The sequence below is a fragment of the Candoia aspera genome, chromosome 1, assembly GCF_035149785.1.
Source record: "Candoia aspera isolate rCanAsp1 chromosome 1, rCanAsp1.hap2, whole genome shotgun sequence".
Lineage (NCBI taxonomy): Eukaryota > Metazoa > Chordata > Lepidosauria > Squamata > Boidae > Candoia > Candoia aspera.
In genome coordinates, this window is record NC_086153.1 from 231,140,229 (window position 1) to 231,163,240 (window position 23,012).

The following is a 23,012-nucleotide window of genomic DNA, read 5'->3' on the forward strand; positions in this document are numbered from 1 at the left end:
ATTTTTGGAGGGCCCTATGCTTTTTGGAGATCAGGCTGGGTCATGCAAGAGCTAGAGAACTGAGGAAAAAAGGTGGGGGAGGTACTGCAGCCACAGATAAAAAGCTGCATTATTTATTTAATCATTAGGCAATGTTTCTGACATATTACTAAACTAAACCAGGGGGTTGGATATAAATGCAGGGAAAAGGCAGGAGTCTGCAGGAACAAAGTCTCTGGAAGAGTTTTAGCAGATGAGAGAAATCCCCCAGTGCTTTTCTTTATGAAATAAAGAGAAAGACATAATTAAAGAAACAACAGCTCGGAGATTCACTGCATTAAAATCCAGTATCTCCACCTGGGCAGAGAATGGGGAGAGAGAGTGCCATCTTCCTTCCCATTTTAAAGTTCAAGATGGACTTTACTTCTTTTATTTACTTTCCAAGAGTAGATTTATAAAGCACTTATACTATTTGGAATGATTCTACAAAATAATTTTAATTATATGAAATTATTTTAAAAGCTCCTAAGCCACAGAGGCACGTTTGCTGTATTTGTTAATTGCTGCACACTCCCTCCTTATTTAAATTCTTATATGTTTATTGCTTATTTACTGAATGTTTATCCTACTTTTCAGATAATTACTATCTTCAAAACTGGCTCACACCAACAAAAGCAAGAGGGAGAAGAAATGGCTTTGCCAGCCAGCTCGCAAACTAAGTATGCATGACTCACAAGGGAATATATAGTAAAACAATGAAAAAGAAATAAAAATGAAATGGAGGTGCATTAATCAAAAAAAGGAACATATTTGCCAGAAAAAAGTTTGTTTATTTATATTTATATATTTATATTTATAGTTTTACCATACATTAATTGGTGCATTTCTCTTGTTTGACCGATGATGTGCTACTCCTGCTGTGGGTGAAACTGCCTTAGTGCAGAAATTAGAAACTACGTGGACATTTAATATAGCTCACTGTTAGTGTTCACGTGCAAAAGAGTTAACACCTTTGCAGGAAACCAACAGCTTCCGTTTTTCTGTTACTTTAGAAAAGCTTCCATTTTCTGTAGTTCAAGACAGAGACAGCTGCAGTTGTGCCTCCATCTGCCTCTGCGCTCAGCCAATGCCTCCTCTTCTTTTTTGTCCAGCATTGCATTGTGCAGCAAGCATTGGCACATCTGAGGAGGGGGGAAATGTGCATCTCATCCAGTAATATTGGGATGTCCTTTCCAACACAGTGTGGGCAAGTTGTTCCCTTTCTTTCTCTCTTTTCCTCCTTCCCTTCATCCTCAGGGCAGACTTCCTTTAGCCATGTCCCACACCCACTGACCTCTTCTCTCTTCCTAGGCTTGGTGAAAAATGATTCTGGAGTGAAGTCGACCCAGCTGTCACCTCCTGCCATACTACTGAAGGGGAAGGACTAAAATTGGACTGCACCATCAGCATCTGAGCACTTTCACTCTCTCTGAAAAGGCCCTACAAAAACTCGAAGATCTAGAAGATGAGCAATTCTGGAATCAGTTCAGCGGCTGAGTGAAAGGCAAGGATTTGATTTTGAATCTGAAAGACCTCCAATGAAGTGTCTCAGGGCTCGACCTTTGGGCTGGCATAGATCAGTGATTGGGGCTGGAAGAAACTTGAGGGGCATCTGTGTGCTCCTCAGGCTCCCAGCATGGGATGCAAGTCCACACACACAAGGGAGCCACTTTCTGCCCTCTGCAGGACTGAGCCATCTCAGTCCAAAGCTGCCTCATGACCTACAGCATTCAAAAAGGCACTAGCTGGCCAAAGGGCTGGAGGACCAGAGTCCCATCCTAGCCCTTTTTACAGAGGGGGAAAGAGTTCAGAGTTGATTCCTAGCCTTCTAGCAATCTTACCATCATTCTTGATTAGACTTTCCCAACCTGACCCCTCCATCTCAGTGGCTGGAGATTCTGGGAGTTGTAGTTTCAGTACATCTGCAGGGCATCAGGATGGGATGGGCTGCTCTGAGTCCTCTTTCTCCTTGATTTGCTACAATTAATACCCCTGGATTCTATTTTTCTTCCTCTGTATATGAGGGTAGTGGTAGTTATTTCAGCTCCAGGGGAATCACTGGATGCTAACTTTCCCTTTTCCTCTTCATTTGACCATTTTTACCCTACAAGAAAGCTCACAGTTCTACTCTACCTTTTCTGCTATGGAAAATATGCTATGGACCCAATAGTCCACACATCATATTAAGCCATGGTTTGTTTAATTACTGTGTGCTGAGTAAATCATGGTGGCTGGGTTTACACAACATGCTGAATTAAAACTAAGTCAACCCCACTAAGACATATGAGCCTTGTGTGGCGCAGAGTGGTATGCAGCAGTATTGCAACCGAAACTCTCCCCACGACCCAAGTTCAATCCCAGCAGAAGCTGGATTCTTGGGTATCTGGCTCAGGTCGAGTCAGCCTTCCATCCTTCTGAGGTTGGTAAAATGAGGGCCCAGCTTGCTGGGGAAGGTGATGACTGGGGAAGGCAATGGCAAACCACCCCACTATAGTCTGCCAAGAAAACGTCGCGAAAGTGGTGTCCCTCCAAAGGGTCAGACATGACTCAGTGCTTGCACAGGGGACCTTTCACCTTTCACTAAGACATAGTCCAACATAAAAGCCCAGCCCAAGAATTAGCCCCACAACATGTGATGATGATGGCCACCCGTTTGCAGTACCATCCACAAAGCATCTGCTCCAAAAATAAGTCCCACAGCATTCATGGAGAATTATTTCCAGCCAGGTAAGCAGATGTAAGATTGCAGCCTCTGATGGCTTCATAAGACAGACAAATAGAGTGGAACTTCCCTAACCTGGTGCAGTATATTTCTTCTGTGTTCCAAGTGGTGGACAAGGACCCAATACTGTATCTCAGCCAACCCATGGTGGGTTGCTACAAGAAGACAATCATTACAAAAACTTATACTTTAATAATAAGTTTGAGCCATATGTGGATCACTAGTCTGAAAAGGTTGAGAATTCCTAAATTAGACAAACAAGGAAGGAGAAGGCCATTCCCTCTGGGTTAACATTTGGTCTTCAGGTATTGAAAATACCTGAATTCCCTACCCATTTTTAACAGGACTCTAAAGTGCTGCCCTCATTGCCAGATAGAAAATGGACTGGAGGATGCTTCTTCTCTCTGAAGTCCTGTCTCTTTTATGGCAACACTTCTGAAATCCCTGCCTGCTAGGTACTTCTTTACAGGGAGGGAGGGAGACAGAATGAAACTAGCTGTACTTACAGGAGAACAGTCTATGGAAGCCAAGCCAGGAGGAGTTTATGGCTTCCAAATAGACATGGTGAGGTTGCTCCAGAGTTTCTGCAAAGCAGTCAATCACTGTGGATTACAGGGACCCACTATGATACAATAGCAGGCACTGCCTTTACAAGAATCTCCTGTGGTGGGAAAAATGAAAACTTGGTTCTTCCTTTGAAGGCATAAGCAAAACCCAAGAGGAAGCAGACAATTGACTCTTTCCTCCCTGGAAACATCTAGAGAGATATTCGCTGAAGCTGTTGTACAAAATATAGCTGTGATCTTGAGCAAGAAAGAAGGGGAGGCACAGAGATGGAAGTGCTAAAATTTCCCCATTATTTTTTTTTCCAGTTCAGATCTTCTGTCCTTCATACTGTTTCTTTCTCTGTGTACCTAAGAAAATCAATGGAAATTAGGCCAGCCTAACAATGGATAGGATCAGGTTGCATAACTACTGAAGCTGAAGTAGGCTATTTTTTCTGTTCTTTTCTGTTCTTTATTTATGTAAACTTTCAGAAGACAGTAAAATCATGACAAACCTACCATTTCTGTAACTCTGGTCCTAAAACAAAGCTTACTGTACCTCATATCATACCTTTGTAATGAGGACATGCTGCCCTTCAAACTAAATAAATATTTCAATGTAATAAAAATAATTATCTTTGAACAACAACAAGTATAAAGCAGACTAAACACATTTAACAATTAGACTCCCAAATCATGCTGAATCTTAAAATTAACTTTGGGACAACTCAAATCATACATCCATATGTACTGCAGACTGGCCAGGATGGATTGGGACAGAATCTTGTCTAGCTTCAGTGCATTATTCCATTCTGAACAAAATAAGTAGAAATAAATAAATGGACTTATGCACTCTTGAAACATCTTTGGACTTCCCTGGATATAATGGAGCTGCCTCTCATCTGACCTAAAGGTCACTGATGGTACACTTAAGTAATAAGTTAATGGGCCTATGCAGCCAAGAACACTTTGAGGCCACCCCAAATCAGTCCAGGAGAATGATTTTCACACAATCAAATGATATCTTTTCTGGCTCCAAGCTTTGTGTGCATGTGCAGCATGGCTGACCATGGTGCATCAAACCAACTTTGAACATGATAGGCAGAAAAGATTAAGTTAAGTGGCCTAGGCACCCAAAACATCTCTGGGCCACTTACTACATCATGTAACCACATATCCAAGAAAGTGGCCTTAACGTGATGGGACTGTTTCTCACCTGGCCCAAGTCTTTCCGTACGTGTATGACACAGTCAGTCGTAGCATATCAAGCTAATTTTGCTCCTAATAGATAGAAACAAAAAGGAAAATGGACTTATGCCTCAGCAGGTCGCAGTACCTATTTGACCCAGGCTAATCCCCAAATCTAATCAGGGCTGGACCAGTTAGAAGTTGGATGGGGAATAATCAGCACTTTGACCTGGAAGCAAATTGGGAGAATAGATGTTGTGTTGCTCAGTCTACGACCTCCAGTTGATAGGGTTTTTTCTTATTGGAGGAGTTGAAGTACAAGTATCGTTTGCCAGACAGTGCAGAGAGGCAGTATCTTCCATTAAAACATTTTTTTGACATGATCTAGATATGGGCCAGCAGCCTTAAGTGCTTCTCTAGCTCTAGAGGATTTAACATATTGTTGATAATAATAAAAAACCTGTAACAGCTATTTATAAAAGGCTATTAGAATACATTAAAGTAAACATTCAAGGGTATTGGGAAATATCTGGTATGTAAACATCAATGTTTATCACTATTCTATCCTCTGGGCATCTACTGTATATGTCACATTTCTCTGTGTTTAAACTTAATTCAACATCAACAACAAAATTATTTTGCATGTGGATACTTTTTTTTTTTTTAAGGAAGAAATTGATGGTTTCAGCTCACTGCTGGAGATGTTGTACTTGAAAGGCAGCATTGATTCACGTGATGTCATCATGTGCTACAAGGGTCCCTTCTGGATAGAAATTGTTTTACATATTAATTCTGTTCTGAAAGACTCATTATTTTTCATAGAGGCTTATGTTCCTTTGAATTATATATCAATGGTTTGGAAACTAACAGGAAGATAATGGAAATAAATATTGTCTGCTTTTATGATCACAAAGAAAGGATACTATAAAGCTGGAAGAACATCCATTTGCCATCAATTATACAATGGTCTAAAGAACTCATCTCTCTTGCTATATTTGAACATAGGTTTTATCACCAGGAGTCCAGTTTGGAGGTCTATTTAGAAATTTGGACCGTGTGAGTTTATAAGCTTTTCTTTTATATTGTTAACAGTATCAATAATTTAATTTATGATGTGATATGACTATATGATTAGTTTTATTTTGTACCTAAGAGGTGTAAGCTTTGTGGCTTTTCTTTCCTCCTCCCCACTTTCTTTTGAGTATACACATATACACAGATGACAGTGGGACTGTCTTCTGATTAGACATAGGTTTGGATTGAAAAAAATATCAATTTATAATAGTAATCCTTATTCTAACAAAAGGTCTTCTCCAACTGTTAGTTAAAACACAGTCCTCCCTTTCATGATTTGGCATATAACAATGCCAACATAAAATTGATAGTTGACCCCACTGTCAACTCTTATCCTGACTTCATTGCTGTTGTTTGAATCATTGCCAAGTGGTGTTGTCCTGGTTTGTGAGTGTATCACTCATTAGAAGCAATTGCTTTTCCTTTTTTCCTTTAATGTTCTTCCCTTCAGCACACCATTGACCAATGGGGGAAACCAGCAATCAAAGGTCTGTGGCACAAATGGAGAAGGACTGACTTCAGGGCTTTATCTGGACTTCTCTAGGGTAGTTGGTCAATCCTTCTTCCCATACCTGTACCACATTTTGGCATCTCCCCAGTTTTAAAAAAAGTGGGCAGGGGGTGGAAATAAAGGAACACAAAGGAAGACTCACAGGTGAGAAATAGCTCTAGAGCAGGGGAAAGCAAGACTCTACATGATTTTTCAACTAGCTAATCCCTGCAGAGGCAAAGAACTGAAACCAACTAGCAACTGGATAACTAACTCTCTTAATTTATAGGGAGAGGGGAAGTGATGAAACTGATAAAAAAATTTCCATCTTCCAATTAAGGCTTCTCTCTCCTGTTATTTATCAGTGATACATCAACACTGGTTGGGGAGAGATCTGATCATGATCATCCAGTGATTCTGTGATGATAAGCCAGTTTTGCTCTATGCAGAGGACTGGCATGACGCTATTTAAATCACTGGGGACAAGGTAAGGCCTGTGTTCATGGGGAACACTGGCTTGCCAAGGCTGTTTAGTACCGATGCAAAATGCAATAAAGGAGAACTCTTTTGTCTACTAAGTTGCCGATAAAGATATAAGAGCAAGGCTAATGGGGGGGGGGATGTAATCGAAAAGAAGTGCAACTTTTAAAACATGTTACATTTAGGTGTTAAGAGAGAGAATAAGGAACAACACAAATCTGTCATGTTAGTGTTTAGAAACTATGGCGAATGGTTATTTATACAACTGCAATCTAATGAATAAAATTCATAATAAAATTGCAATCTAACTTAGAATATTCTTTACAACCAAAGGCAGAACAGTCTGAGCACAAACAGAGTTTATTTTGACTCAGTGATGCAAGGTGGGTAGTTTTGGACCCTGAGCTAAATAAGCTTTTAAGGAGACAGGTTGTCTTTAAATGGTTATGTATACTGAAACTCACAACTGCTTCTGATACAAGCAAAAAACAAAGTTTGCTCATCCTGACTTTAAAAAGAGAGAGATACTTTGGCATCTTACACATTTTAAATATTTTATAGCTTTACCACAGGAAATGGAGCTTTGCTCAGCTGTCAAAATAAACGTTTGTATCTACAGAAAGGGAAATTGGAGCATGGTTGTATATGCACGTCTAGATTTCAGAAGAGCCAACTTCAACAAGCACCAGTACAATGAGAACCATGAATAGAAATCTTTAAGTCAAAGGGGGTACATGAGGTTTTGAAACTTCTCAAAAAATAAGGTCCTGAAAGTACCATTGCCTACCATTCCAATGAGTAGAAAAAAATGGATGAGCAGTTTAGGAAACCAGTGTAGGCACATAGGGAACTTTTGACTGAGCTAAGAATTAAAAGGGGCAATGGAAGATGGGAGCAATCGCTAAGGAAGCATACCAGCAAATAGTTAATGCTTGCAGAAAGCAAGGCTAACACTCAAAAGGAACTTAAGAAAAGCTAAAAGCAAGAAAAGGGTTTTGTTTTTTTAATTATGTAAGTACTAAGAGGAAGAAAAAGGAAGGTGTGGGCTTGCTACTTGGAGAAGATGGCACGGTGACAGGGAGAGGACAGAGCTCATCGGCTCCTAGTTTGCTTGGACTTCTCTGCAAAGGAGAATGGGGTTCAAATAGACCTAAAGATAACATTTGATACAAGCAGGAAGTGGCAATCCAAGGTAAGTAAAGGGAGCACCAGGCTACCATGAACAAGTTAAACCTCTAAGACAAAAGTCTTGACAGAGCTTGTAGATATCACTGAGGGTCATTTTTCTGTGATCTTTGAAAATAATTTGAGTCACACATAATGCCAGACAATTGGAGAGGAATAAATGCTATTCCAAAAGTGGGGAGGGGAAGAGGACCTGAGTGCAGACTTTCTTGACAGTAACCAGTTAATTAACATGGGAATGCAGTGGACATAGTATATCTTGACTTCAGTCAACCATTCAACAAAGCCTTCCATGATACTCTAATCAAGAAGATGGCCAAGTGTGGACTGGGTTAGGCTACCATTACTTGAATGCACAGTTGATTGAACATTCATCAGTAGCTCCATATCAGGCTGAAAGGTGTTTCCTATCATAGGACTCCATGCTAGACCCTGTATTGTTCATAGATTTATAAATTACTTGGATAAAGGGTTAAAGCATATTATCAGATTGGCAAATGACAAAAACATAGGATAGCAAACCCCTTAGAGCAGGTGCGGTGTACCTCCCTTGGGGAGATGCAGACAGAATTCAGGGAAGGTGTGAAGAACCTTTTAGTTGTATATTGTTACAATAAATCCCCCTTTCCCAAAGTTTCATTGTATTGTTTTCATTGTTCATTTGTCTTCATACTGGTGTTTGGATTTTTAAGGGAGATGTGTACATTAAGTACACACTAAAGGGAGGTGTGATGGCAAAAAGTTTAGGAACCCCTGCCATAGAGGGAATATTCAGTAACAAACTAGAACAATGGACAGAAACCAGCAAGAAGAATTTCATCAGGAAAAAATACAAAACCTTTCATTTGGGTAGGAAAAACTAAAGGCATCAACATAGGATGAGGGAGTCCGTACTGAGCAGCAGAACATGCAGAAAAGATCTGGGGTCCTGGTGGATCAACATGAGCCAACAGTATGAGTCCCTTTTGGGAGATGGGCGGTGATCAATTTGATTAATAAATAATAAATAAATAAATGATGTAGCTGTAAGAACCAGCAAATACAACCCTGCAGCAACAGAAGTAAAATGTAGGGATCAAGAGAAGTCACTGTTCCTCTCTATTCTTTGTTGGTCTGACCACATCTGGAATATTGCATCCAATTCTGGGCCCCTGTTGTCAAAAGGACACTGACAAACTGGAGCATCTGGGTTTTTAAAGAAGTGAGCAACCAGAATGATAGGAAGAAAAAAAATCATGAATAACAGTTGGTGACATTGGATATATTTGTCTAGAGAAGAGAAGACAGGGATGAGACATGATAGCTGTCTACAGACATCTGAAGGACTGTCATGTTGAAGACAGGGCAGAATTATTCAAAGTTATTTCGGAAGACGGGACAAAAGACAAGGGATTTTAATTATAAATTGGATTTGGTTGGATATCCGAAGAATTTCCAGATGGTTAAAAGCTGTTCTCAGCCATGGAACTGACAGCATTGGGATGTGATGTACCCCTCCTACTTTCACTGAAGTTTGGATTGCCATTTGTTTGGGATGCTGTAGTAGTGGATTTTTGCACTGGGCAAGGGATTGGACTAAATGATCTCCAGGATTCCTTCCAGCCCTTGTATCCTATGATTCTGTATGATTCAGTTTTACAGCAATTATGATGATTAAAGCGCCACCAGCATCATCAGCATTATCTCATCATCTATGATGAGGCGCCTTGATGTTGCTGCTTCTGAGCCTGTGGGTGTGGGGTGGATGCTGTGCGTAGGAGGGCCAGCCCCGGCAGGCATGGCATCGAACCTCTCAGACGAGAGGCTGACCTTGTATTCCTCCCCAGGCAAAGCCCGTCCTCTGCCACCCGCAGCCTGTCCACTTGGGGACCTGCAAAGCCTAGCCTTTCGCCTCGACGCCCTGTCCAGCACCACCACTTTTTCAGAGGGGATTCCTGGGCAGCTTGGGTTTTTTACAGCAAGGGTTGAGTTAAAAACGACAGACACAGTACAGTGGTGCAGGCAAACGTCTTTTGGTCAGCATCCTCGGGGCCGGCTGGCCGGCGCCAATCCCGAATAACCACCCCAGAAGTTGGAAGGGACGGGGGGAGGGGGGAGGGGGTATTGCAATTAAAAATAGAAATCGGCGATTTCAAGCTGGAGGATGGCTAGGAGAAGTGACAACCAGCTGAGCCTCTTCGGGCTTGGCCCCGAGATCTGAGGACACCCCCACCCCACCCCGTGCCCAGCGGTCGCCTCCGAAACGCCTAATATCGAGAAACCGTCCGGCGTCGGCGGAGGAAGCGTGAATAAACGCTCTGGATGCAGTTTGGACGGTCGGGGCTGCGCGCAAAAAGCAGGAGGAAGTTTTTGCCGCGCCTCGCCAGGCTGTGTCAGTACAACGCACGGTGGTATAAAGCGCGTCTGATACTCGGCGGCCAGGCGAAGCACCTGCCGCGGGTTACTAGGAGCAGCGGAGTAGGGTTCGGATCCCAGGGCCACTCCCGGGAGAAGAAGTGGAGGGACCAGGACAGACGTCGTGGCGCAGGGCCGTCTAGCAGGCTGCCGAATGCGAAGCGAGGGCTCCCCACTTGCCGGCCGCCCTCTCGCCGGACTGAGCGTTTGCGATGCCTTTGGCCGAGCGGAGCTCAGATTCTTGCCGCCTTTTGGACGGTACGGTCGCTAAGCTGGGCTCCTCTCGGCGTGGGATGACCCTCGGGCGAAGGGGAGCGGCGACGCAGGCCTCCAAAGTCTCGGAAGCAGCCGGGAAGATTTTGCAAAGGCGCCCAGAAAGATTGCAGCGCTGTGATACCAAGCTTTCTTCCCTCCGGCTGGGACGCAACTCCTGGTCTCTGGTGAGTCCGAAAGCGCTTCGGTTCGCCTTCTCTCTCTCATCTCCCCCCGAACCCCGATTGCATGCCAGGGAGCAAGTCTAGTTTGTTCCGGGGTGGAGAGTGGCAGAGGATTAGATCCCCGGGGGAAAGTGTTTTCTTGCCGCGGGGGTGGGGGGCCAAGTCGGATTTGCTCGCCTGTGGCAGGCAGTCCGCGCTCGCCTTCTGTTAGGCGTGCGAAGGGAGCGCCAAAGGCATCCGCTGACTCCCAGCACAAAGGTCCCGCCGGATTCCAGGAGGATTCATCCGAGCGCGCGGGAGGCGGGCGGCGGCGGAGAAGCGAGAGCAAGGGAACTGCCCCTCGCTCAGGCGGCCTTCAGCAGCAGCAGCAGCAGGGCTGCTCTCTTGCTTTTCCCGGCGCAGCGGGGCAAGGGGAGGGTCAACGACGCCCCAGAGCAGTCCACTTGGGCGAAGGGCAAACTGTATCCCAGCCGGGGAGGAAGGAACCGCCCTGCAACCTAATCGGAGGCTGCGCTCCCGAATAAAAGCGAGCGGGTCCTCCCGACCAGGAGCCGTTTTCGCCGCTTTCTGAGAACTAGAGCTTTTATTGGGAAAGACTGGTCACTAGTGGGAGCCGGAAAGAACGGCCAGGGGCGGGTTTGGCCAGCTTGTCGCTGAGGTCTGGTCTGAAAGTGGGCCGTTGGAGCCTTCCAGCTGTTCTGCTGGAAGAAAGCTCAGACTCCGAAGCAGCTCTTACTGCTTCAGACAGGTTTAATGCCGCCTTTCCCAACCAGTTGCTCTTCGGATATATTAGACTGCAGTTTCCATAATCCCAGGCTGGTGAAAACGAGAGTCGCAGTCCAAGGCACATAGAAGGTCGCAAGTTAGGGAAGGCCGATTTAATTGAACCAGTGCTTTGGGAGCGGGGAGTACCTTCGAGTCAGTTCTTGACTCCTGGCAGCTGCCTGGATTGGTCCCTGCAGTTTTCTTGGCAAGATTTTTCGGAAGTGGTTTGTCATTGCCTCCTTCCTAGGGCTGAGAGAGTGACTGGCTCAAGGTCACCCAGCTGGCTTTGTGCCTCAGTTGGGACTAGAACTCACTTCTCCCAGTTTCTAGCCTGGTGCTTTAACCCCTACACCAAAGTGGCTCTCAGTGCATTTTAAGGGCTGTAAAACAAAGAAAAACTAGGTCATACAAGCAGCTTTAAAAACAAAGCAGTAACAAGACCATGCCTTGATGTTCAACAGTTAAAATAACAACATCCCCAACTGAGTCTTGAGCTAGTTTATTTCACTGTTGTTAGCATTTGTTTGACACAATTATTTCTCTTACTTTAAACTTTAAAAAACTTAGAGAAAAATGTTCACTTAAGGAGTGCTTTGGTATAAACAGTCTTAAAAGTAAACCCAGCCAAAGGAAATGGATGTTATCATTCACAACTCTGAAAATACACTGGAGTTAAAACCAGAGACTTTGTTCTGTCTCAGCCATCCTGTCCATTAATATGATGCAAGGGTACCATTGGCATTAATTGATCTGGCCAGTGGAAGCTTCCATCCAAGTGGCAGCAAGGGACATAATTATACTGGAGTTCGGCCTTCTCCAGTGTCATACCCCGCAATATATATATAGCCCCAGCCAGTACATTTCCAGGGATTGTGCAGCTGCCATCTGGAATATCTGGGGTCACTCCAAGCCTTTCAAAAGATGGAGAAGGGACCTTTCTGGCTTATTTCTGAGCTTTGCTTCTAATCACAGGTTGGGGTTGGCCCAGGCTGTACGGGCAAAACACAAGTTTCCTCTCCCCTGCAGATCCAGAGTGCGAGAAGGAAAACCACCCAGAAAGCGTGGTTCTCCTGAGTCCCTTGTGCCACAAAAAGCGCATCACCCTTGTGTGCCTGGCCCAGGACTTCCCCTATGAGTGGCCCCTGAATGTGGCCTGGGCACGCGATGGAGAGAACATTACTGACCGACTCTTCTTTGCCACCGAGCCAGTCCAGAGACAAGGAAAATGCCACTTTGCCATCGCCAGTCGCCTGAGCATACAGGCAAAGGAGTGGCAGGAAGGCCACAACTACTCCTGCCACATCTACCAAGGCACGCTGGTAGAAAAGAGCGACTGGGTGAAGAGCGAGTCAGTCCAGAAGGGAGGTAAGCAGATACTGGGCAAGGGAGCAAGGAGCAGTGGGATGAACCAGCTGGCTGAGCTCTGCGATCTGGAAGATGGGGCTGGAAAATGGCCTATTCTTTTTCCTTTCTGGAAGAGAAAACTTTCTGGGCCTTGGAGGCTGATTTACTAGCAGTCAAGCATATCTGCTTCCCCCAACCAAATGGCTGTTTATTACTGGATCATCCATGTAAAGTCAGGGTTTTACAAGGAAGAAGGCTGGCCAAGAGCTGGCCCAAGCAAAATGGCAAATTACACCTGCCACCTCCACTGCGAGAGAGAGAGAGGGAGAGAGAGGGAGAGAGAGAGAGAGAGAGGGAGAGAGAGGGAGAGAGAGAGAGAGAGAGAGAGAGAGAGATGTCCCTGCATAGTCCCCAATGGCCAAGTTGTTCTGGCATAAGGCTGAGACAAAAATCCTGCAAACAACTTTCCTTAGAAGTACCAGTAACAAATCACATTTTAAAATGCACAATTTGCTGCTTTTGTATGATGAAATAGATGGACTGTACAAGAGAACTCGCCAAGACCTATTGCGCATCTATTGAAAGGATTAATGTTCAGCAGAATGATTTGCAAACTCAACTCAAAAAATTTGGGTTGCAAGCTTTGCAAGATGGAAGGGGGAGGGGGGTATTACAGTACCAGCCTCAAATGCCCCTTGAGCATGCCACTAGCTTCTGTTCCAATGACCTCTTCCCTTCTTTCTTCAGCACCAGCTTCAAGCATCTCTGAGGTTCAGCTCAGCCTTTTTGCAGCGCACTTCATATTCCTCCTATTGGGGGCCAAAAGCCTGGCCTACAGTGCTGCTCTGGGCATCTACACAGTCTATAGAAAAAGAGGTAAGGGAGAACTATCTCGGCTAACAAGGAACAACTTTCTGATTGGGTTTAAACATCATATTAAATGATAGTTTAATTATTATTTATTGAATAAGCCACAAGTGACTTGACTCACACAATATACAGTACTAAGTCAACAAATTATAGTGATGGGTTCACACAACATGCTAAGAGAAATTAAACCACTTTATAGTTTAATGTGGGGTGCAGGTCCCACCTTTGTACAGCCAAAAGCCTTGATAGTTGCTGGGTATACAGGAAACCCACTCTGGGGTGTCTTGTTTGGGGACATATACTTAAGTGACAGGCAGCCATGTGTTGATGGTCATTGCTGACTGCATTCTTACATCTGAATTTACTTCCTTTGTAGGTCTCTAATTGCATTACCTGCTACAGCAGTGTTCACTTCCTTACCAGCCAAGGCACAAATTTACTTATAGCTGCAGGCCTTTCCCAGCAAAGATCCATTCCGTTCTGAGGTTTTCACATCCTTTTTCTCAGCCTCTTCCTTCCAGAGGGACTCGTTGGTCACTTTATATTAAATTGCTCTATGCCTCGAGCAAATTTCAATGCTCATTTTCTGCCTCGTAATAAAGATGTTCATGTTTCCTTATCTTTGTGTGGAAATTATTAATCTAGGTGGGTTTTCATATTGCTGTCTCCAAATATTGGGTGAGCAAGGGGAAACTGCATCTATTCAGAGGAAATCACTTCTCTCAAGTGACACATTTTCCCATATAGATATCATCCAAATCATATCACTGTTCTCATTAAATCCAGGGTCGCTTATACTCCACATGGTGGTTGGACTTCATGTTCTTCATTGCATTCAGAATCTTCTGATGTCCTCCATCAAGGCAATGTGAATGTAGAAAGGAACAATGTCACTGTTGGATGGACAGGTTTCATATTGCTGGAATATGAACCCTGATAATGGCATCATACTGTGCTTCTATCACCATAATCAACGGAAATGAAAACACAGATGGTTAAATTAGAACTGGTTCAGGGAAAGTGGGAAATAATTGTGATTGTTGCATAGTAGGAGTGAGAATGGATGCCATTCAAGGCTTCAAGTCATGTCAAGCCTATTATCTAAGCTAGGCTTCAGCCTAATCTTCCCAGATGCATTTCCCATAACCTCCCAGTCAGCAAGGCTGAGGGTTGGAGGAGTATGGGAGCAGAAGGGTTGCAGAACTAGGGGGCACAAATTTGGGAGTTAGACTTAAGTTATCCTTTACAACAGCCAAATGAATCTGTCTGTTGTACTTTGGGAACAAAGCTGAGAGATGCACAGCAGTTTAAGCTCTTGTTTTACAGGGTTATACAGAAAGCAGATTGTGTCTGCAGGTACTTAGGTGTTTTGTGAGAAATCTTAAAAGGGAGTTTGACTAATCAAAACATTTGCTTATCCTTTTATATTAGTTGGTAAAATGAAACAAAGCCTGTTGATTAAATAAGATGTCAATTTTTTTAGTGTGAAAGGACAAGGATCTCAGTTCCAGTGCTAAAAACAAGTTTCAGACAATAACCTGTAATCATTCAGATGAAGAATTTGGCTGTATTCTTATAACATATTAAGTCTTGGTTTACTTAAAATAGTTTCTTGAATAAACTATAATTGGCTAATTTATACAAGTGAATCTATCAACACTGGTTTACAGGCCACAATAGCTGGATTCACAGAGCCAAAAACCATACACTTCAATAATAAAGACCTATTTAAAGTAATTTTTCACAGAATTGCAAAAATGTAACAGTAGGTATACATTTAAGATGGAGAAAGTTAAAACCACATTAGTTAGGAAAAATCATAGTAATTGAAATGAACATTCTACCAAGGTTTAATTTTCTGTGCAAATATCCCCAATAAAAACTAAAAAAGTATTAAATGATGGGCAGAGACAAGTAACATTTTTTTTGTGGACTAATAAATGACCCTTCAGCAAAGGATCGTTACCTTGTCGTGGTGCTGGAGCTTGAGCACCTCAATGATGCCATGAGCTAAACCGTGAAGGGCCACCCAAGACGGGAAGGTCATGACAGAGAGGTCAGACTAAATGCAATCCCTGGGGAAGGTAATGGCAACCCACCTCAGTATTCTTGCCGTGAAAACTAAATGGATCAGTACAACCAGAGATATGTCGGTATACCATCGGAAGATGAGACCCCCAGGTCGGAAGATCGTCAAAATGCTACTGGGGAGGAACAGAGGATGAGCTCAACTAGCCCCAGACGTGATGACGCAGCTAGCTCAAAGCCGAAAGGACGGCTAGCGGCCGACAGTGCTGGTGGTGAACGGCAAATCCGATGTTCTAAGGATCAACACACCATCGGAACCTGGAATGTAAGATCTATGAGCCAGGGCAAATTGGATGTGGTTATTGGTGAGATGTCAAGATTAAAGATAGACATTTTGGGCGTCAGTGAACTGAAATGGACTGGAATGGGCCACTTCACATCAAATGACCACCAGATCTACTACTGCGGACAAGAGGACCACAGAAGAAATGGAGTAGCCTTCATAATTAATAGTAAAGTGGCTAAAGCAGTGCTTGGATACAACCCAAAAAACGACAGAATGATCTCAATTCGAATTCAGGGCAAGCCATCTAACATCACAGTGATCCAAATATACGCCCCAACCACAGATGCTGAAGAAGCTGAAGTAGAGCAGTTCTATGAGGATCTGCAGCACCTACTGGACAACACGCCTAAAAGAGATGTTATTTTCATCACAGGAGACTGGAATGCTAAGGTGGGCAGTCAAATGACACCTCGAATTACAGGTAAGTATGGCCTGGGAGAACAAAACGAAGCAGGACACAGGCTGATAGAATTTTGCCAAGACAATTCACTCTGCATAACAAACACTCTCTTCCAACAACCTAAGAGACGGCTTTATACATGGACTTCACCAGATGGACAACACCGAAATCAGATTGATTACATCCTTTGCAGCCAAAGGTGGCGGACATCTGTACAGTCGGTAAAAACAAGGCCTGGAGCTGACTGTAGTTCCGATCACGAACTTCTTCTTGCACAATTTAGGATCAGACTAAAGAGATTAGGGAAGACCCACAGATCAGCTAGATATGAGCTCACTAATATTCCTAAGGAATATGCAGTGGAGGTGAAGAATCGATTTAAGGGACTGGACTTAGTAGATAGGGTCCCGGAAGAACTCTGGACAGAAGTTGGCAGCATTGTTCAGGAGGCGGCAACAAAATACATCCCAAAGAAAGAGAAAACCAAGAAGGCAAAATGGCTGTCTGCTGAGACACTAGAAGTAGCCCAAGAAAGAAGGAAAGCAAAAGGCAACAGTGATAGGGGGAGATATGCCCAATTAAATGCAAAATTCCAGAGGTTAGCCAGAAGAGATAAGGAATTATTTTTAAACAAGCAATGCGCGGAAGTGGAAGAAGACAATAGAATAGGAAGGACAAGAGACCTCTTCCAGAAAATTAGAAACATTGGAGGTAAATTCCAGGCAAAAATGGGTATGATCAAAAACAAAGATGGCAAGGACCTAACAGAAGAAGAAGAGATCAAGAAAAGGTGGCAAGAATATACAGAAAACCTGTATAGGAAGGATAACAATATCGGGGATAGCTTTGACAGTGTGGTCGGTGAGCTAGAGCCAGACATCCTGAAGAGTGAGGTTGAGTGGGCCTTAAGAAGCATTGCTAATAACAAGGCAACAGGAGACGACGGCATCCCAGCTGAACTGTTCAAAATCTTGCAAGATGATGCTGTCAAGGTAATGCATGCTATATGCCAGCAAATTTGGAAAACACAAGAATGGCCATCAGACTGGAAAAAATCAACTTATATCCCCATACCAAAAAAGGGAAACACTAAAGAATGTTCAAACTATCGAACAGTGGCACTCATTTCACATGCCAGTAAGGTAATGCTCAAGATTCTGCAAGGTAGACTTCAGCAGTTCATGGAGCAAGAATTGCCAGATGTACAAGCTGGGTTTAGAAAAGGCAGAGGAACTAGAGACCAAATTGCCAATATCCGCTGGATAATGGAAAAAGCCAGGGAGTTTCAGAAAAACATCTATTTCTGTTTTATTGACTATTCTAAAGCCTTTGACTGTGTGGACCATAACAAATTGTGGAAAGTTCTTAGTGGTATGGGGATACCAAGTCATCTTGTATGCCTCCTGAAGAATCTGTATAACGACCAAGTAGCAACAGTAAGAACAGACCACGGAACAACAGACTGGTTTAAGATTGGGAAAGGAGTACGGCAGGGCTGTATACTCTCACCCTACCTATTCAACTTGTATGCAGAACACATCATGCGACAAGCTGGCCTTGAGGAATCCAAGGCTGGAGTTAAAATCGCTGGAAGAAACATTAACAATCTCAGATATGCAGATGATACCACTTTGATGGCTGAAAGTGAAGAGGGACTGAGGAGCCTTATGATGAAGGTGAAAGAAGAAAGTGCAAAAGCTGGTTTGCAGCTAAACCTCAAAAAAACCAAGATTATGGCAACCAGCTTGATTGATAACTGGCACATAGAGGGAGAAAATATAGAAGCAGTGAATGACTTTGTATTCCTAGGCGCAAAGATTACTGCAGATGCTGACTGCAGTCAGGAAATCAGAAGACGCTTAATCCTTGGAAGAAGAGCAATGACAAATCTCGATAAAATAGTTAAGAGCAGAGACATCACACTGACAACAAAGGCCCGCATAGTTAAAGCAATGGTGTTCCCTGTAGTAACATATGGCTGCGAGAGCTGGACCATAAGGAAGGCTGAGCGAAGGAAGATCGATGCTTTTGAACTGTGGTGTTGGAGTAAAATTCTGAGAGTGCCTTGGACTGCAAGAAGATCCAACCAGTCCATCCTCCAGGAAATAAAGCCAGACTGCTCACTTGAGGGAATGATATTAAAGGCAAAACTGAAATACTTTGGCCACATAATGAGAAGACAGGACACCCTGGAGAAGATGCTGATGCTAGGGAGAGTGGAAGGCAAAAGGAAGAGGGGCCGACCAAGGGCAAGATGGATGGATGATATTCTAGAGGTGACGGACTCGTCCCTGGGGGAGCTGGGGGTGTTGACGACCGACAGGAAGCTCTGGCGTGGGCTGGTCCATGAAGTCACGAAGAGTCGGAAGCGACTAAACGAATAAACAACAACAATAAATGACCAGAGATTAAATGTAAGTTAATTACAGGATTTGAAGGAATAAGATTGTCTGGCAGCTCCAAACTAGCTTGCTGTCTACCTTGGATTACAGACTGGATCATATCACCTCACGGTTGAGTTACCTTTAAGGAGGGAGCAGAAATCCCAGATGATTTGCACAAGTATCTTTGGACTGATACCAACAGAAATAAACAGCTTATGAAGAGATCATGCAATAATAAGCGCCATAGCAATGATTTGGGACACATACAGGAGAAGAATGTCTGCCCAGACTTACCACTTCTCACCTTGTTATTAAATATTTATTTTAATAAACAGGAAGGCACAAAGAAACTCACCAAGTGGAGAGAGAACAAATAGTATAAACTGCAATATTTGATTATTAATAAGACAAAGGTAAAATGTTTTGAGACTCTCTTTGAAATGGCCAGAACCACCCAACCATCTGCAATTTTCAAATAAACACTATAGCTTTAAAAGAATCTCAAAAATGAGTGGGAACACGTGGAGACTTGCCTGAATTTAAAAACCCTTTAACACAGAGCATTTGCTGGGCCTTATCTCTTGAAATATGTCTCAGAAACCAAACAATTTAAAGATTCTATGATTAAATGGATGCAGAACTTAGATATAATATTTTATATGCCACAAGGGGAATTTCAGTGGAAATAAAACATTAAATTCACACCAAATATTATACTTAGAAAAAACTGGCATAAGATGTTTTACTGCTGATATATCACTCCAGCATTATTTGCTAAATTGACAGTTCATTCTCTAAAAATTTTTGGCAATATAACAACAATTTTTCCTTATTTGATGGCAATGTTGTAAAGCTGAACAATTACAAAAATTATTTATAATAGAATGAAACAAATTCAAAAAGCTAAATTTCCTTTCCAACCTGCTATTTTTTAAATTAAATATTACTAAATCTTACTTTCCCACTAAGTATACCAATTCCAGCCTTGTAATTGTTACAAGAATACTTTACCCTTCCTATTGGAAAGCAGGTCCAGTCCCTTTTGCAGAAGAATGGCTAATTAAGTTGTGGGAATATGTCTCGAGATCCAAAATAACTTTGACTTTCAAAAGTAAATTTGACTCAACTTGGAAACCATTTTGGGGTTGTAGTCCTATATATAGACTTCTTTTTTGTTGTTTATTTGTTCAGTCGCTTCCGACTCTTCGTGACTTCATGGACCAGCCCACGCCAGAGCTTCCTGTTGGTCGTCAACACCCCCAGCTCCCCCAGGGACGAGTCCGTCACCTCTAGAATATCATCCATCCATCTTGCCCTTGGTCGGCCCCTCTTCCTTTTGCCTTCCACTCTCCCTAGCATCAGCATCTTCTCCAGGGTGTCCTGTCTTCTCATTATGTGGCCAAAGTATTTCAGTTTTGCCTTTAATATCATTCCCTCAAGTGAGCAGTCTGGCTTGATTTCCTGGAGGATGGACTGGTTTGATCTTCTTGCAGTCCAAGGCACTCTCAGAATTTTCCTCCAACACCACAGTTCAAAAGCATCTATCTTCCTTCTCTCAGCCTTCCTTAGGGTCCAGCTCTCGCAGCCATATGTTACTACGGGGAACACCATTGCTTTAACTATGTGGACCTTTGTTGTCAGTGTGATGTCTCTGCTCTTAACTATTTTATTGAGATTTGTCATTGCTCTTCTCCCAAGGATTAAGCATCTTCTGATTTCCTGACTGCAGTCAGCACCTGCAGTAATCTTTGCACCTAGAAATACAAAGTCTTCCACTGCTTCTACGTTTTCTCCCTCTATTTGCCAGTTATCAATCAAGCTGGTTGCCATAATCTTGGTTTTTTTGAGGTTTAGCTGCAAGCCAGCTTTTGCACTTTCCTCTTTCACCTTCATCATAAGGCTCCTCAGTTCCTCTTTGCTTTCAGCCATCGAAGTGGTATCATCTGCATATCTGAGATTGTTAATGTTTCTTTCAGCGATTTTAACTCCAGCCTTGGATTCCTCAAGCCCAGCATGTCGCATGATGTGTTCTGCATACAAGTTGAATAGGTAGGGTGAGAGTATACAGCCCTGCCGTACTCCTTTCCCAATCTTAAACCAGTCCGTTGTTCCGTGGTCTGTTCTTACTGTTGCTACTTGGTCGTTATACAGATTCTTCAGGAGGCAGACAAGATGACTTGGTATCCCCATACCGCTAAGAACTTGCCACAATTTGTTATGGTCCACACAGTCAAAGGCTTTAGAATAGTCAATAAAACAGAAATAGATGTTCTTCTGAAACTCCCTGGCTTTTTCCATTATCCATTGGATATTGGCAATTTGGTCCCTAGTTCCTCTGCCTTTTCTAAACCCAGCTTGTGCATCTGGCAATTCTCGCTCCATGAATTGCTGAAGTCTCCCTTGCAGGATCTTGAGCATTACCTTACTGGCATGTGAAATGAGTGCCACTGTTCGACAGTTTGAACATTCTTTAGTGTTTCCCTTTTTTGGTATGGGGATATAAGTTGATTTTTTTCCAATCTGATGGCCATTCTTGTGTTTTCCAAATTATATATATTATATATAATATATATATATATTATATTATATAGACTTCTACCACATCCAGAATTTGAGTTTTTCTTAACATAAAGTCTTAATATTCTTACCTACAATAATCTGCTAAATGAGGATAGACCTTCAACTGCATAGATAGAAATTACTATAATTCTTAACCTCATTTTTTTATTTATACTGTGCTGATTATTGCTGTTGAGATATAAAGAATTGTAATTTTTAAAACAATAAAATATACTCAACTATTTAAAACTAATTAAAGAAATATTGAAAATTTAACCTATATCTATCATGCTTGTAAATTCACTGTTTATTTACTCTAGTAAAGGTAACGGTTTCCCTTGACATTAAGCCCAGTCGTGTCCGACTCTAGGGGACGGTGCCCATCTCCGTTTCAAAGCCGAAGAGCCGGCGTTTGTCCGTAGACACTTCCGTGGTCACGTGGCCGGCATGACTAAACGGAACGCCGTTACCTGCCTGCCAAAGCAGTACCTATTAATCTACTCACCTTTGCATGTTTTCTAACTGCTAGGTTGGCAGGAGCTGGGACTAGCAATGGGAGCTCACCCCGTCATGCGGATTTGAACTGCTGACCTTCCAATCGGCAAGCTCAGCAGCTCAGCAGTTTAACCTGCAGCACCACCATGCCCCTTTATTTACTCTAGGCTTTCTTTTTTCTTTCTTTTCTTGTTTTTCTTTTTTCCCTTTTCTCAAAAATATAATTAAAACGCATGCTTTGGCTTAGCATGATGTAGGAACTCAGTGTTTTATTCACATATTCAGGCTAGCATAGTGTATGAGTCGTGAGATGCAGCAGTGGTCCTGTCCCTCTAGCCACCATTCTGAATATGGCTACGTTGCCAATGCATTACATTTCATTCCACTTGGGACACTTTATGGGTTTTGTGAAAAAAGAAAAGGTAAATACATCTTCTAACGTGGAACCATGTCCATCCCAGACTATTTATGACTGGGATGCAACTGAACATTTCTTGCCTCATGCTATTCTGTACTAGTGGACAGTTTTTAAAATTTAATTTCTGCAGCACAAAGTACAGCCATAGATCTGTCTTTAAAGCTTATGTTTACTGCTTGTTTCAAGCTGGGGGCCACATCTGCAAGCCAGGGCACAACCAGAACAAAGAAATAGTTGGGGAGGAGAACAAAAACACATTTAAGTTTAATTAAAATGCCAATACTATTAATACAACAATTGCTCCTGCATTTAATATTTTTCTCCTATCAGATTCATACTTACAATTTGCTACTAGTGGGGCAGGGAGTGCAAGCCTCTACAAGAGCCATTTTCAGTTCTGAGATCTCTAGCAGCCCAATCCTGTTTTGTTTTTTTTAATAATTTCTCATCCAGATGCTTTGGAAGTATTCTGGTTATCAGCTAATACGCTTAGAACACCACTGAAATGACGGCTTATTTATTTATATTACATATATATATATGTAAAACACATCCTATTTTAAAACAACTCAAAATAATTTACAGATGCACCATTCAATTAATTAATAAAACATGAATTAAATTACTGTATTTTAATAAGCAGCATACTGTAATAATATGGTAACAGAGGAAAAAAGCAGCAATATAAAGTTAAAAGTATCACAGCAACTTTATTATTAAAAAGCCTGGGAAACTAACAGTGTCTTTGCCCAGTATAAAAAAGATAATAAAGATGGTACCAGAGGGACCCAGAGCAACCAGTGACACGTCCTGCTCTCAGCTAACCTCTTGCCATCCAGGGACAAGCAGAACCACCTGAAGGCTGTTCCA

General features: G+C 42.6%; 1 gene segment (V, D, J or C); it reads left to right on the forward strand.

Moving 5' to 3' along the window:
- Positions 1-2,602: 2,602 nt before the first annotated feature.
- Positions 2,603-13,907, forward strand: LOC134487343 (Ig lambda-1 chain C region-like). The segment is given in 4 exon segments: positions 2,603-2,745; positions 12,325-12,663; positions 13,396-13,518; positions 13,889-13,907. Coding segments are annotated over 4 exon segments (492 nt in total).
- The last annotated feature ends 9,105 nt before the right edge of the window (positions 13,908-23,012 follow it).